Source organism: Cynara cardunculus (genome assembly GCF_001531365.2).
Source record: "Cynara cardunculus var. scolymus isolate 2C chromosome LG 16, CcrdV1, whole genome shotgun sequence".
Classification (NCBI taxonomy): domain Eukaryota; kingdom Viridiplantae; phylum Streptophyta; class Magnoliopsida; order Asterales; family Asteraceae; genus Cynara; species Cynara cardunculus.
This window is the reverse complement of record NC_037543.1, coordinates 6169341-6183175: the sequence shown is the minus strand read 5'-3', so window position 1 is coordinate 6183175 and position 13835 is coordinate 6169341. Positions and strand designations below refer to the sequence as shown.

The 13835-nt window shown below is 32.5% G+C and overlaps 1 protein-coding gene across 3 annotated transcripts; it reads left to right on the top strand.

The window, feature by feature from the left end:
* The first annotated feature begins 2112 nt into the window (after positions 1-2112).
* Positions 2113-5894, top strand: LOC112528933 (serine/threonine-protein kinase PCRK2-like). Of its 3 annotated transcripts, none has more exons than XR_003070890.1 (5): positions 2113-3353; positions 3476-3549; positions 3889-4249; positions 4595-4805; positions 5316-5894. XR_003070890.1 is itself a non-coding variant. In XM_025139978.1 (5 exons), exons 1-5 carry the CDS (start codon positions 2553-2555, stop codon positions 5413-5415), a joined length of 1422 nt encoding a protein of 473 aa, XP_024995746.1. In that variant the 5' UTR covers positions 2113-2552; the 3' UTR covers positions 5416-5894. The 3 variants fall into 3 exon arrangements, 2 of the variants coding, with proteins under 2 accessions (XP_024995746.1, XP_024995745.1); XM_025139978.1 differs by having other exon boundaries at positions 3491-3549; positions 4705-4805; XM_025139977.1 differs by having other exon boundaries at positions 4705-4805.
* The last annotated feature ends 7941 nt before the right edge of the window (positions 5895-13835 follow it).

Below are 13835 nucleotides of genomic sequence, written 5' to 3'. Positions count from 1 at the left end.
TGAATTCTAACAAAATAATTAATCATTATCTTTATAGAAAAATTATATTATTAAACCAAAAATAAAAAAAATAAGTTAAAGAAATATACAAAAAATAAAAAATTTTAAATAGTTAGTTTGGTACTAATATCAATATTCTTTCTTTAATTTTTTTATGATATCCTCATATTTATATTTTATTCAAAAATAAAAACATTATGGTTTTCTCAAAACCAATAAAACCGTATTATAACATCGACTTAAACAAAAAAAAATGAAATATCAAAATCGAGATGTATGTCGTTGAATTATGTAAATACCATTTTAGTAATGAATAATAGATAGAAAATGAAAAGAATTTTCTAACATAAGGGAGCAACTGCATAACTTTTTCTTGTCTTTAACATGTAGTAGGAGTAGGGGTGCTTACAGCCCGGGTTGATCAGTTTGGAGCCGTTTTAACAACCCAACCCAATGTTGGCGGTTTGAAAATTTTCAACCCAACCCAATCCAAACAAAATTTCAACCCAACCCAACCCAACCCGTTCGGGTTGATCGGGTTGTGTTTAAACAATGTAAAATCACATAAAAATAAAGGAAACTTTCCTTTGAAATACGACCAAAATCAATGAGCTAAGATAATTATCTTATCCAATACTTTTCTCTAAACCATAAGAGGCGGTGGAGGGTTTTTTTTTTAAATAATTAATCACACTCTCGCATGAGATAAAACAAATATCTCATATATAATAACATTTAGGCGGTGGGGATTATTTTAAACATTTAAGCACATACATAAAAATCAAATCCCCCCACTTACCATCATCTTTCAAAAATCATCCGAACTTTTATAACCGAATACCCGGTTATCAGATTAATGTTTTAAACGGATTAAATATGGTTAATATATACTACAAATTAGAGGTGGCCAAAAATCGGTTCCGGGCCGAGCCTTAACCGGTTACGACCGGTCCCGATCAAGACAAAAACGTGCCATAACCGGTCCCATCATAACCGGTCCCGGTTCCGGTGAAATCCTTCATAACCGGTCAAGCTTGCCGGTAACCGGTTAAGACGTCCGGTCCCGGTTCCGGTCCCATAACCGGTTACGGCCGGTCCAAGTAAAAAAAAAAAATTCAAATTTTTGGTAATTAATAAATTTATAATATGTTATTAATATGTTATTTTTAATATGTTTTATATAAATACGTTTAAAAATATGTTTTGTTATATATATATATATATAGATATATAATAATATAATATAATAAATTTTGCACTATAATTTCTACCATTTGGTTTGTTTGGTTTCCAACCATGGTTATAGATTTCAAAAAGGGTCATCCAAAGAAAGACAATCCTATGAGGCAAACCCCACTATTTGACACAAAGGCATCCAATCCACCTTTCTTATACACTTCATCTTATTCAAATATTCAACTCTTCATCAATGTGGGATATCTCACAATCAACCACAATTCACCAACATCTCTATACTTAATCCTTATGATGTCACCTTAATACTCTTGGTTCTTCCTTTAATATATATATATATATATATATATATATCATTAATTTTGCACTATAATTTCTACCATTTGGTTTGTTTGCTTTCCAACCATAGTTATAAATTTCAAAGAGGGTCATCCAAAGAAAGACAACCCTATGAGGCAAACCCTATTATTTGACACAAAGGCATCCAATCAACCTTTCTTATACACTTTATCTTATTCAAATCTTTCAACTCTTCACCAATGTGGGATATCTCAAAATCAACCACAATTCACCAACACCTCAATACTTAATCCTCATGATGCCACCTCAATACTCTTGGTTTTTCCTTTAATATATATATATAGATAAATTGATAAATATTTTTGCAGAGAAATATAAGTTGTTTCAAATAAGCAATCTTAAAGCACCCCATTAATTAACCCAAATAAATTCACTTTCAATATAAGCTCAAACATAATATATTTGATTAAAGTAGTGGCTAAATAATAACAATTAAAACCCCAGGGGCTGGAGCTGCCAACCTCACAAAGCCATCCATCGACTTTAACCCCCGCAGCCCACACCACAACATAAAAACTCTAACCCTAGCTCCCCTCCGTCCCTCCATCAGAACCACACCGGCTGCCGGTCGCCGTACACGAAGGCCATCAACAGTCAACTCCCTCTCAATCTTTCGATCGAACACCGAGGGCTCAAGGCATAACCAAAACAACAACGACTACAAATAGAGGGTTGACTTGGATCTACGCTTTGGGTTAGTGCAATTGCTCAAAACACTTGATTTAATTTTTCTCATATTATTATTTCATCAACAATTGATGGATCTCTTCTTCGATGAGTTTCAACATCTTCAAATCCAACTGTATAAATAAAATCAGCCCCTCACAACTTTGCTGACGACAAAGCTATCGGAAATGGTGGATTTGGGAAGCTGTACAGAGGACAAATCTCTCATTCTAAGGGCCGAAGCATGGTTGCTTTTAAGCGTCTAGATAGTAGATATGGTCAAGGAAACTCCAAGTTCCGGAAGGAGATCATGATGCTTTCCCGTTACACACATGAAAATCTCGCATCTCTTTTGGGATTTTGTGATGAGGGTGGTGAGAAGATTCTTGTGTACGAGCATGCATCCCGTGGAAGCCTCGATCGTCAATTTAAGTGATAGTCCTCTCACATGGACGCAACGTCTCAAAATATGCCTTGCGGTACTAAGCTACCTTCATGATCCAAATGGGATGCAACAAAGAGTGCTTCACCGTGATATAAAAAGCTCCAACATCTTACTCGATGAGAATTGGAATGCTAAAGTTTCTGATTTTGGGTTGTCGAAAATAGGACCTGCTAATGAGCAACACACGGCTGATGTCTCTGATGTTGTAGGTACCCTTGGGTACCTCCACCCCTTGTATTTGGAGATGGGCGTGCTAACAAAAGAGTCGGACGTATACTCTTTAGGTGTGGTCTTATTTGAAGTATTGTGTGGCAGATTATGCTTCGAATATAGCAATGGTCAATATCAAATTTTAGTGCCTTTGTGGAAACAAAACTATGAACAAAATAAATTAGAAGAGATTATCTTTCAAGATCTGATGCAACAAATGGATACGAGTTCTTTGGAAACATTTTCAGACATTGCATATCAGTGCTTGCAGAAATCTCGTGAACAACGATCAATGATGACTCATATTGTGGAGAAACTTGAGATTGCACTTCAATTTCAAGAAATGTACAAAGTGATAGAATTATCAATGGAATATAGTGCAATAATCAAGACTGCAGTAACTCCTCTGAGCTTTAGATCCGAAGAGGAACTAAAGAGGCTTTTCTCCAAAGGGATCCTCGTTAACGGTAGAAAAACGGTAATTAGATATTTCTATAAGTTTGTTGCTTTAATTTTATGAGTGGTAAATTGTGGTCTCTAGAATGCTATAAATCCCAATTTACTAACCAAAACATACACACACGTTGAACTAATTTGTAGTTATTTAACTGCCAGTGGTTTTCAAGAAATAAGAATGGTGAAGTAGGTGAATATATGCCTGGAAAGAATTCAAGGTATGTTGTCCTCCTCTTCCACACTTTTGTTTTTAGGCTTCTGGGAGTAGTTCTAAGTATATAGTTATTAACTCTATTCGTTCCAAAATAAATGTCTATATGTTTTATTTTAGTTTGTTTCAAATTAAGTGTCCATTTCTTAAAGTAAATGTCTATTTTCCAATTCGACCCTAATTATGAGATGGAGAAAATTAATCCCCTGTTATTGTAAGTAAAATTATCATCTAGTTAATTAAAAAATGTACTAACTACATATTTCTTAAAATGTGTGCATTTGTTATCGTGGACTCTTATTTTGGGACGGAGACAATAATATTGTTCTTTGCTTCATGATGTCAGATTTGTACAAGTTAACTATCAAACATATCGTGGGAGATTCATAGCACATGCGAGAACTCGATTCTTGTCGCCGGGAATCATGTACACAGTCAATCTTGTGTTCAAGTGTTCACCATTGCAAATCTCAAGGGATTCCACATTTATCAAACTCAAGTACCAATTGGGAGAGGAGACGGAATCTTTAATTTCGTACCTTGCTTATCCGAGAGAAAATGGATGGTTGGCGGTTGAATTGTATCAGTTTACAAGCGGTAGTACACATATAGACCTTAATATTCGGTTTGAGAGCCTAATGTATGATGCTGATCCCATACATCCAAACATCATAATAGAAGGCATCGAGTTTCGGCCCCTGGAGAAAGTAAGCTGACAGATACTTGTGTATATATATGTATACATTATTTTCATAATGTTGTTTTTAGTGTTTCAAAATATGAAAAATAATTCTTTCCCCTTTCCTACTCTTCTCTTTCTTTTGGGGTGCATTTGGTATCCGGACAGGATAGAACATGAAAGAACAGAACATACAAAATTGGACATGACTGAACAGATAAAATGACCAATTTACTCCTAATGCGTTGTGTACCATACGCACCCTTGAAGAACACACAAAAAGAACTCCTTTTCTTTTCCTTACCATTTCATTTCTTCTCTTTTCTAGTTTTCTTTCAATATTCTAGAACACAATATGGGTATTGTTTTATAGGTGGAACATGATGTGTTAAAGGATGAGAAGGTGCTATGAACGTTGTTCTGCTAATTCAAGAAGGATAATGAAATTGCTATAGAAGTACTTACACGTTTATTGATTGACAGTGGTTTTCTCTTGCAAAAAATGGCAAGAAATGTGTTACGCTTCCGGCAAGAAAGACTTTGGTAAAATCCGACTGGGATTGGAAACATCTACCCGAATCAAGGTTCTATTTCTTTCTCCCACACTGCTTCCTCCCTGCTCACTTTGGTAAAACCTGACTTTCGTATAATTTATTTGCACCGTGCACTAAGATTTTTAGGTCACGGACACGTGTTGCCGGAGGTGGATGTCATAAATTTTCAAAAAGACAAATACTTCCTATTTTATAAATTTAATTTTTATATGTAAATGCTTTGTTTCGACACCCCCATAGATTATAAGTATTTGGATGGTCATTGTATTGGGTCGGTTCATTTTTATTGGATTTAGGACCATCATCCAATCATCCGGATGTTGATATTTTGAATCAGATCCGACCCAATTACAGTTGAATATCCGATTATGAAGAATCAGTTTTAATTGAAGCCAACAACATTCTACACATCCCTATTTGCGATCAACTCACATATGTTGTTTAAGGTTATAAGCATCAATTATTGTTGTGATACCATTTGTGTTTCTCTATTCCGACACAAGATGAGAAAGATCTAATGGAAGCTTTTCTCTGTTTCAGAAAACTTCAACATATCCTCATGTTAGAATTATTGGCAAAATCAGATCCCAAATACCGTCTCCTCAATCAACTTATGCATGTTAGCTTATCTACAAACTAACTGAAAACCACACCGACTTTGTCCTTCCTCTGCGAGTGGTATGGTAGATAAAAGAATCCATTCAAGTGGTCTTGGTCATTGGCATGTCTATTTACTTGGTCCTCAAACCCGAGTTATCAATCCAAAGGATGGTCAAAACACCCACAATCCACCGGATATATCCAAAGTCAAAGGCCTTCTGACACAACTGAGGAACGATGGTTGGATGGAAGTTGTAGTATGGAAATTTAGTACAGGTACTTTCATTTGTTTACCAGTACCAGTGATACTTTCCTGTTTGATGGGCTTATTGTTTAAGCCCTTATAGAATCTCCTTTATGATTGAGCATAAATTGATTGAAACACAGTAAGTTTGTTTCCATTGTATCTTTAGTGATGAAGTAAATTCGAACTCAACTCCCCCATAATTCTATTTTTGACACTACTTTTGTCATCTCGCTATTCGGAATACAAACCATAAGTTTACCTCTGGCATGGTAGAGAAGGGCCTCGTAAATGTAATTGCAATCGGATACAAATTTGTTGTGCCCACCAATCACGTGATGCCACACCAGAATAAAAAGATCAATTATGTAAATTCATTTTACATCAAATAATTAGTGATGCGTCTTCATGTGATTGGTGGGACGGGAAGGTGATGGAACATATTTTTTCATTACAATTAAAACAATTTGTTAATAATGATATATCTAGTTGTTTATTAAGTTGTTTACGGTCTTAGGGGCTGTTCGGTTCGATTTTTATTAAGACATGTATGGATAAAGTTGTCTGTATGATAACAAATAAGTTGTTGTATGGTTGTTGTGCTGAATAAACAGTCTGAATGTCAAAAATGATCATTTTATTCCGAGTTTATATTTTTGTTGAATCAAATCACATTTTGATTAAAATATTGAATAAATAGCTTTTAATGATTAAAAAAAATCAAATTACACATTTTTTTAAATAGAAACCACATCTCTCTACAACATTTCATCAAACACCTTATATCCTAAAATACATAAGAACCCCCTCTCCCCTTTTCTAAATTACAGGTAAGGTGACCCTACCACTACCATTTGATTTCCAGGCAAACCACACCCACATAACAATCGTCATAGTTGGAAGCCATTATCTAGACCTCTTGATTGGATTTGGTGGTGTAGACGGTTTCTTCGTTTTTTGGGTGCTGCTGATTAGTCGAATCTTTTACCTCTATTTTCTCTGTTCTCTAAGTGCTGCTTGGTCAAACAAAGAGCATGGAACATATGGTTGGGTATGTTTAAAATTCGGGTTAGGTTTTGAATTTGATTTTAGATTTGGATTTTAGGCTTGATTTTGATTGGATTTTGAAATAGTCTGAAGAAGATGACCAAAGGACATTTGAGTTTTAGGCCATTGGAGATGGTGACAGGAGTCTGGCGTGAAGTAGGTCGAGATGGAAGGAGTGCATATCATGAACTGAGTTGAAGGTGGAAAGAATGGAGATGGAAGGAGTGCAGATCATGAACTAGGTAGGTTGATCAAGATGGACCAGAGGTTGAAGATGAGAGATTGGAGGGTAGTTGGGAAATTAATGGAAAATTAAATGGCTGACTTTACATGAGTGTGTGTTACCACTTGAATGATAAAGTCATTGACCGACTGAATAAGCCACAACTGAACGGCTAGTTATGGTTGAGCGGATAAGCCATATAGGCTATACAACCCATTAAGTCACAACCGAACAACCCCTTAATTGCAATATTATACCACATGGCGGGTTTATAACTGTCTATGCATGCTGACTTTATGTGCATTAAATTAGACATCATTAAAATGCTAACGTCATATTTTACTATAACCAAATTTTGTAACGGTCCTAAAGTTTGAAAACATCAATTAAATAAAAACAACGTTAAATGTTTTAATAGATTGTTTTATATGATTTATATTAATATGACCAAACAATTGTATCTTTTGTAAGGTGTAATAATAAATTGATATGACGTTTTAAGGAGCCCAAACAGGTTTTTAGGACACACATTTGAAATAAAATGTCATATTTAATTACTTTTTGTATCAATTTCAAGAAAATATTATATTAACACATGTTTACAGAATATTTGTTTTTACAAGAAAAATTTCAAATAACATAAAAAGAAAGACTAATAGGACAGTTAATTTCAAAACGTGTTCTAGAAAAGCTTGTTAGGATGCCAAAAATGTCGTATCAACTTATTATAACACTTTATATATGACACACAATTGTTTAATGCTATAAACATGAGTTATGTAAGGCATATAATATTAAATTTAGACGTATTTGACATCCCATAAAGCCTCCAATATTTTTGTGGTGTCTTGCTCAGGTTGTTCATCTAATTAACAACGTATTTCCAACAAGTATGGCATCTCCCAAAATTGTTTGGATCAATTGTTGTTCGAACACCTTGTTTTTTTTTTAATTAACGATGGGTGTTTGGACCACTTCGACCAATCCCAGGGTCCTAGAAAACAATCAAAAAAGTCTTAGTAGTCTTGAGGGACTCTAATTTAAGAATTCTCAAATTTATATATTACTAAAAGTACGGACATGAATGTATTTTAATTGAATGTTGTTTATTTAAAACATATTATACAATGCATTTTTGCTAACGGTTATTCGGATCTTACATCTCGTTGCATTGTACGGGTACACAACTAGTATAATAATATGCAACTAAGATATGGTTGTGGAAAGGAAAGAAATATAATTGTTAGCTGATATCCAAGTGAATGTGATTTGCAAATTTGTGAGAGTGTCGAGCCTTCTAAGTTTTGTGCGTAATCATGTCTACACTTGCATTTGCTCAGAGTGTATGATCTCTTAAAATTAAAAGAGGAAAATCTAGAAATTATTAGGGTTTCCGACAATTTTTTGAATAAATAAAATTTTGGACTTTTTAAAACTGATTAAATACATCATTTTGAACTAAAAAAGCTGGTTTATGTGGTAAAATCATGGTAAAATTTCAAAAGAAATCGACAAATTTTTCATACCCTAAGCAATCAAGTCGGTATTTTTTTTGGATGAGTAAATCCTTGAATTTTTAACTGAATAAATAATCCTGTAAATAGATCCAATAAAAGGCAAGGAATATATACCAATTCAATTAGAGGGTTTGGTTCTGGTGAGAAGCATGGATCTCCATTCTTGGATGCACTTTAGGATGAGATGGACCGAGATGAGATGCAACGGATCAATCCCCGTATCAAACGCAATTCGTGAGTGAGTTTGAGATTAAAAGTGATCAAGAATCTAGATCATTTTTTACATTTCTCACCTTAACTCTCATTTCACACAGTCCTTCACCTTCAATTAGATATCCAAAAACATACAAAAGTTATGCACAAAACACAAATAATTACATATAAAAGTTGTGCAATAACAGAATATTTAACTTCAAAGTTAGGTCATGTTTTGATGACCCTTTTTTTCTTTTTTCTTTTTACTTTAGAAACATATTTGACAGCATATACATAGCAGATCTAGCACTTGCTGACTCCGTCAATTTTCCTTACAAAAGTCCAAGGGTTAAACATGGTAATTCTGAAAGTATAAGGTAGAGAAAAGGAAACATATTTAAAGTTGAAGGGGCAAAAGGACTATTTGAAGCTTTTTTTTGTAGCTTTGGGTGCCCTACCCATATGCACAATCAAGAAACGTTTATTTTAAGGTTACTATAACATCACTCATGTAGTGTAACAAGATATATCTCGATTTTTTAATATTTTATTTTTATTATTTGTTTTTGTTATATTATAATATAATTTTATGTATTTTAAAAAAATAATAATAATTTTATTTTTAAATAAAATATAAATTTGAAAATATCATAAAAATTTTAAATATATATATCAACGTTAATATCAAATCAACTATTTAAAAGTCCTCATTTTTTATGTAATTTTTTTAATTTATTTTTTTATTATAATTTAATTTAAGTTTAATAACAAAATAATTTATTTTTGTTTTAATAATATAACATTTTATAAAAATAATAATTAAGTATTCTGTTAGATATCAATAATTATCGTAATTATATTTTAGGTTTTTTATATTTAAAATAAGATGATTATCTTGTATTTGTTTATGTTTATCTGCAGTAAGTTACACGAATTCAGACATAGAGCTTTAATAAGTGTACTTACACACAATTTACTTGCAATATTGAGTTTTAAATAATATGCACTATTAAACAGTATTGTACGCATAAAAAATGGTTTTTAAGAGTTTTTATCAAATGCTTTATAATATAGTATAGATAAACACCAATTATGGTAATGATATCGTTTGTATTCCTCTAATTCGACACAAGATGACAGAGAAGTAATTGAAAGGATGCAAGTTACTTTGTGAATGCGACCAAAAGTCATCCATCATACGTTGGTCAATACAACATGTGTTATATCATATATGATTACGTGTTTGTACCACATGCAATCTTGATTCTTTATGTATTTTTATAAATTAACTGTCTTTTTGTTTGAACATGATCTTATAATATTTCAGCAGGTTTAGATAACCTTCATCAGGCAACGATTCAACAGATTTAGACGGATATACATATCGTTTTTCATTTCTATCATATCCTCTACTCATATATATTTGAAGCATGTTCTTCAGGATACAGACAGATTCCAAGCTTCTAAGGTTAGTTTCCTTCAATCTTTTGTTTTTGTTTTCGATTTCAGTTATTTACGCTGTATGTGTCCTCTGCGATATTTTTTTTAATTCAAACAGAGTCAACATCTTTCAAGGTTTGTTTCCTTGTTTTTTTTCAATCTTTTGTTTGTTATTCAAGATTCAATTCCTAGGGTTAATTTTTGTAATGAAGCGTATGCATCGATGAAAAAAATGTTCTTCTTTGTGATAACAGACATAATGATCAGGGGTTAATACTCATATGAAAGTGGAATCCAGACATTTCATCTATTCTCTTGGTTCATCTATCAATGCTACTTTATCACATGCTACTTTCTTTCTGTGCGTAAGTACAATTTATTAAACTTCATGTTTGAATTTGTGTAACTAACAACAGATGCACATAATTGTAACATGATAAACATCTCATTTTAAACATAAAAAAATCTAAAATATAATTAGGATAATCATTCTAACAAAATACTTAATTATTATCTTTATAAAAAATTATACTATTAAACCAAAAATAAATTACTTCTTTATCAAACCTAAATTAAGTTATAATAAAAAAAACATTGAATTAAAAGAATTACACAAAAAAATAACTTTTAAATAGTTAATTTGATACGATATTTTTTTCAAAGTTTTATGATATCTTTAAATTTATATCTTATTAAAAAAAACATTATTGCTTTCTCAATACCTCATAAAACCGTATTACAACATTGATAGAGACAAAAAATTAAAAAAATATTAAAATCAAGATGTATCTCGCTGCATTACACGAGTACCCTTCTAGTCTTATCAAATATTAATTATATCAGCATTATTTATAATTCATAGAGCAATTTGTCCTTTTCAAATACATTTGATTATTCAATGCCGTATCTGGAACGTATGTCTTGGTCAAATATGATCACCATCAACAACTTGTTTGAATAATTATGTACATATTATATTATAAAACATTTGACAAAAACTCTTAAAAACCATTTTTTATACATGAAGTATTGTATATGGATGCATATTACTAAAAATTCAAGATTACAAGTAAATTATGCATAAGTACAACTTATTAAAGCTCCATATTTGAATTCGTGTAACTAACTGCGAATAAACATAATCAGATAGAGGATAAACATCTCATTTTAAAATATAAAAAATCTAAAACATAATTAAGATAATTATCGAGTTCTAACAAAATAATTAACTATTATCTTTATAAGATAATTATCGAGTTCTAACAAAATAATTAACTATTATCTTTATAAGAAAATTATATTACTAAACCAAATATAAATTACTTCGTTATTGAACTTAAGTTAAATTACAATTAAAAAAATTGAATTAAAAAATTACACAAAAATAAGGACTTTTAAACAGTTAATTTGATACTAATATCGATATAGTTTTGTCAAATTTTTATGATATCTTCAAATTTATATTTTATTCAAAAATAAAAACATCATTGTTTTTTCAAAATCACATAAGACCATATTATAACATCGATTGAGATAAAAAAATAAAATAAAATATTAAAATTAAGATATATCTCGCTGTATTGCATGAATACCCTTTTAGTGATAAAAAATAATATAGGGTTGACTCTAACAAGACAATAGCCATCCTTTTTAAGTAATAAAATTGGTTTTATAAAATATTAAAAACGTTTAATTATTAAGATACAATGTTTTATAAGACTTGCACATAAAAGTGTTACAATAAATTTATATAATATTTTGGGACCACAAGTTCTTAAGGTGTACAAAGGAGAAATCGCTCACTCAACACGGCGAATCATGGTTGCTTTTAAGCATCTAGATAGTAGATATGACCAAGGAAACTCCGAGTTCTGGAAGGAGATCATGATGCTTTCCTGTTATACACATGAAAATCTCGTATTTCTTTTGGGATTTTGCAATGAGGGTGGTGGCAAGATTCTTGTGTACGAGTATGCATCTTGTGGAAGCCTTGATCGCCATTTAAGTGCTACTACTCTTAGATGGATGTAACATTAAGATATGCTTTGGGGTCTCAAAAGACTAAGCTACCTTCATGATCCCATGGGGACACAACAAAGAGTGCTTCATCGTGATAAAAAGCTCCAATATCTTACTCGATGAGAATTGAAATGCTAAAGTTTCTTATTTTGGGTTGTCCAAAGTACGCCCTGCAATAAGCAACACACAACTGTTGTCTCTGACGTTGTAGGTACCTTTGGGTACCTAGACCCCCTGTATGTGGAGTATGGCGTTAGTGGCAGATCTAGAAATTTTTGTGATTGGGGGCACACTCAAGGGTGTAAAAAAATTCCAAACCGAACAACGCATCCTAACTTAGACGGTTTCAGGTTATTCGTTGTTCGGCTTAAACCCACTCTACCTATTAAATATTAGCAAATGCATTATATATATATATATATATATATATATATATATATATAACACATTGTACACACAAATTAAATAGTAAACTAACAACCCCACTCAAATCTTCTACCTACTCACTACTGTTTTGTCCTCAATCTTCTACCTGTTTGTCCTCTACTCCAATCTTCTACCTATTAAATATTAATAAATTAAGAAGCCTCAACAAAACCCACTCCAGTCTACCTGTTTGTCCTCCAATCTTCTACCTACTTCTTACACACTAACTTTACCCAAAAATTAAAAAGCCTCAACCGATTCATAAGACAAGCAGCAAGAAGCAGAAGCAAAATGAAGCAAAATGAAGCAAATGCAGAGCACTAGAGCAGTAACCGTAAGCAAAATGAAGCAGATGAAGCACAAAACAGTGGCAGATGAATCATGAAGCAGTAATGAACAGGAAGCAGTAACCAAATACTAACCGTATGTAAGAACAAGCAGTAATTGTGCCCCTTCTTTTCTCCAACGATGCGGTTTTTGTTTTCTGGTTGATAGCCTGGAGAAGAGTGCCGGAGGAGGACGGTAAATCTTAAATCGCTGGCAAGGTGGGGACCTCTTGAAAAATCTAATGGGGGGAAGTGAAAGTATGAAATGTAAAATCCCCATTTTTAACCTAGGTAAAAAAAATTTGAGTTTTTGACTGGGGGCCTCTCCCCCCCCCCCCCCTTTTACACACTGGATCCGCCACTGTATGGTGTACTAACAAAAGATTTAGATGTATACTCTTTTGTTGTGGTATTATTTGAAGCATTATGTGGCATATTATGCAATGAGTATAGCAATGGTCAATGTCAAAACTCTAGTGCATTAGTGGAAACAAAACTATAAACAAAATAAATTAGATGAGATTATCTTTCAAGATTTGATGCAACAAATGGATGTGAGTTATGTGCAAACATTTCATATCAATGCTTTTCAGAAATCGCGTGAACAATGGCCATTGATGGCTCATGTTGTGGAAGAATTTAAGATTGCACTTCAATTTCAAGAGATTTACGAAGTAGAGGAACTTGTGTATATGTGGATGCATACATGTACACGTATTAAACACATAATGTACGTTTGTTCATATGCACTTGCGATTGACGTTGGTGTTCTAAGGGTAATTGTATTTTATGCTTCTATCTACTAATCTTTAGCTTTATATAAGATTGGCATATACATTTTTTTATTAACCTAGATATCCAACCCGCTATGCGAGCCGACTAATCCCATGGCGACCATCTGCTTTGCAGATAGCCCGGAGTCACCCATTTGAACCTCCATGACCACAAGGAGATTTTTATTCCTCCTTTGATTTGAACCTAAGACCTACAAGTACTTTTGATCTTTGGAGTCAAACTCAAACC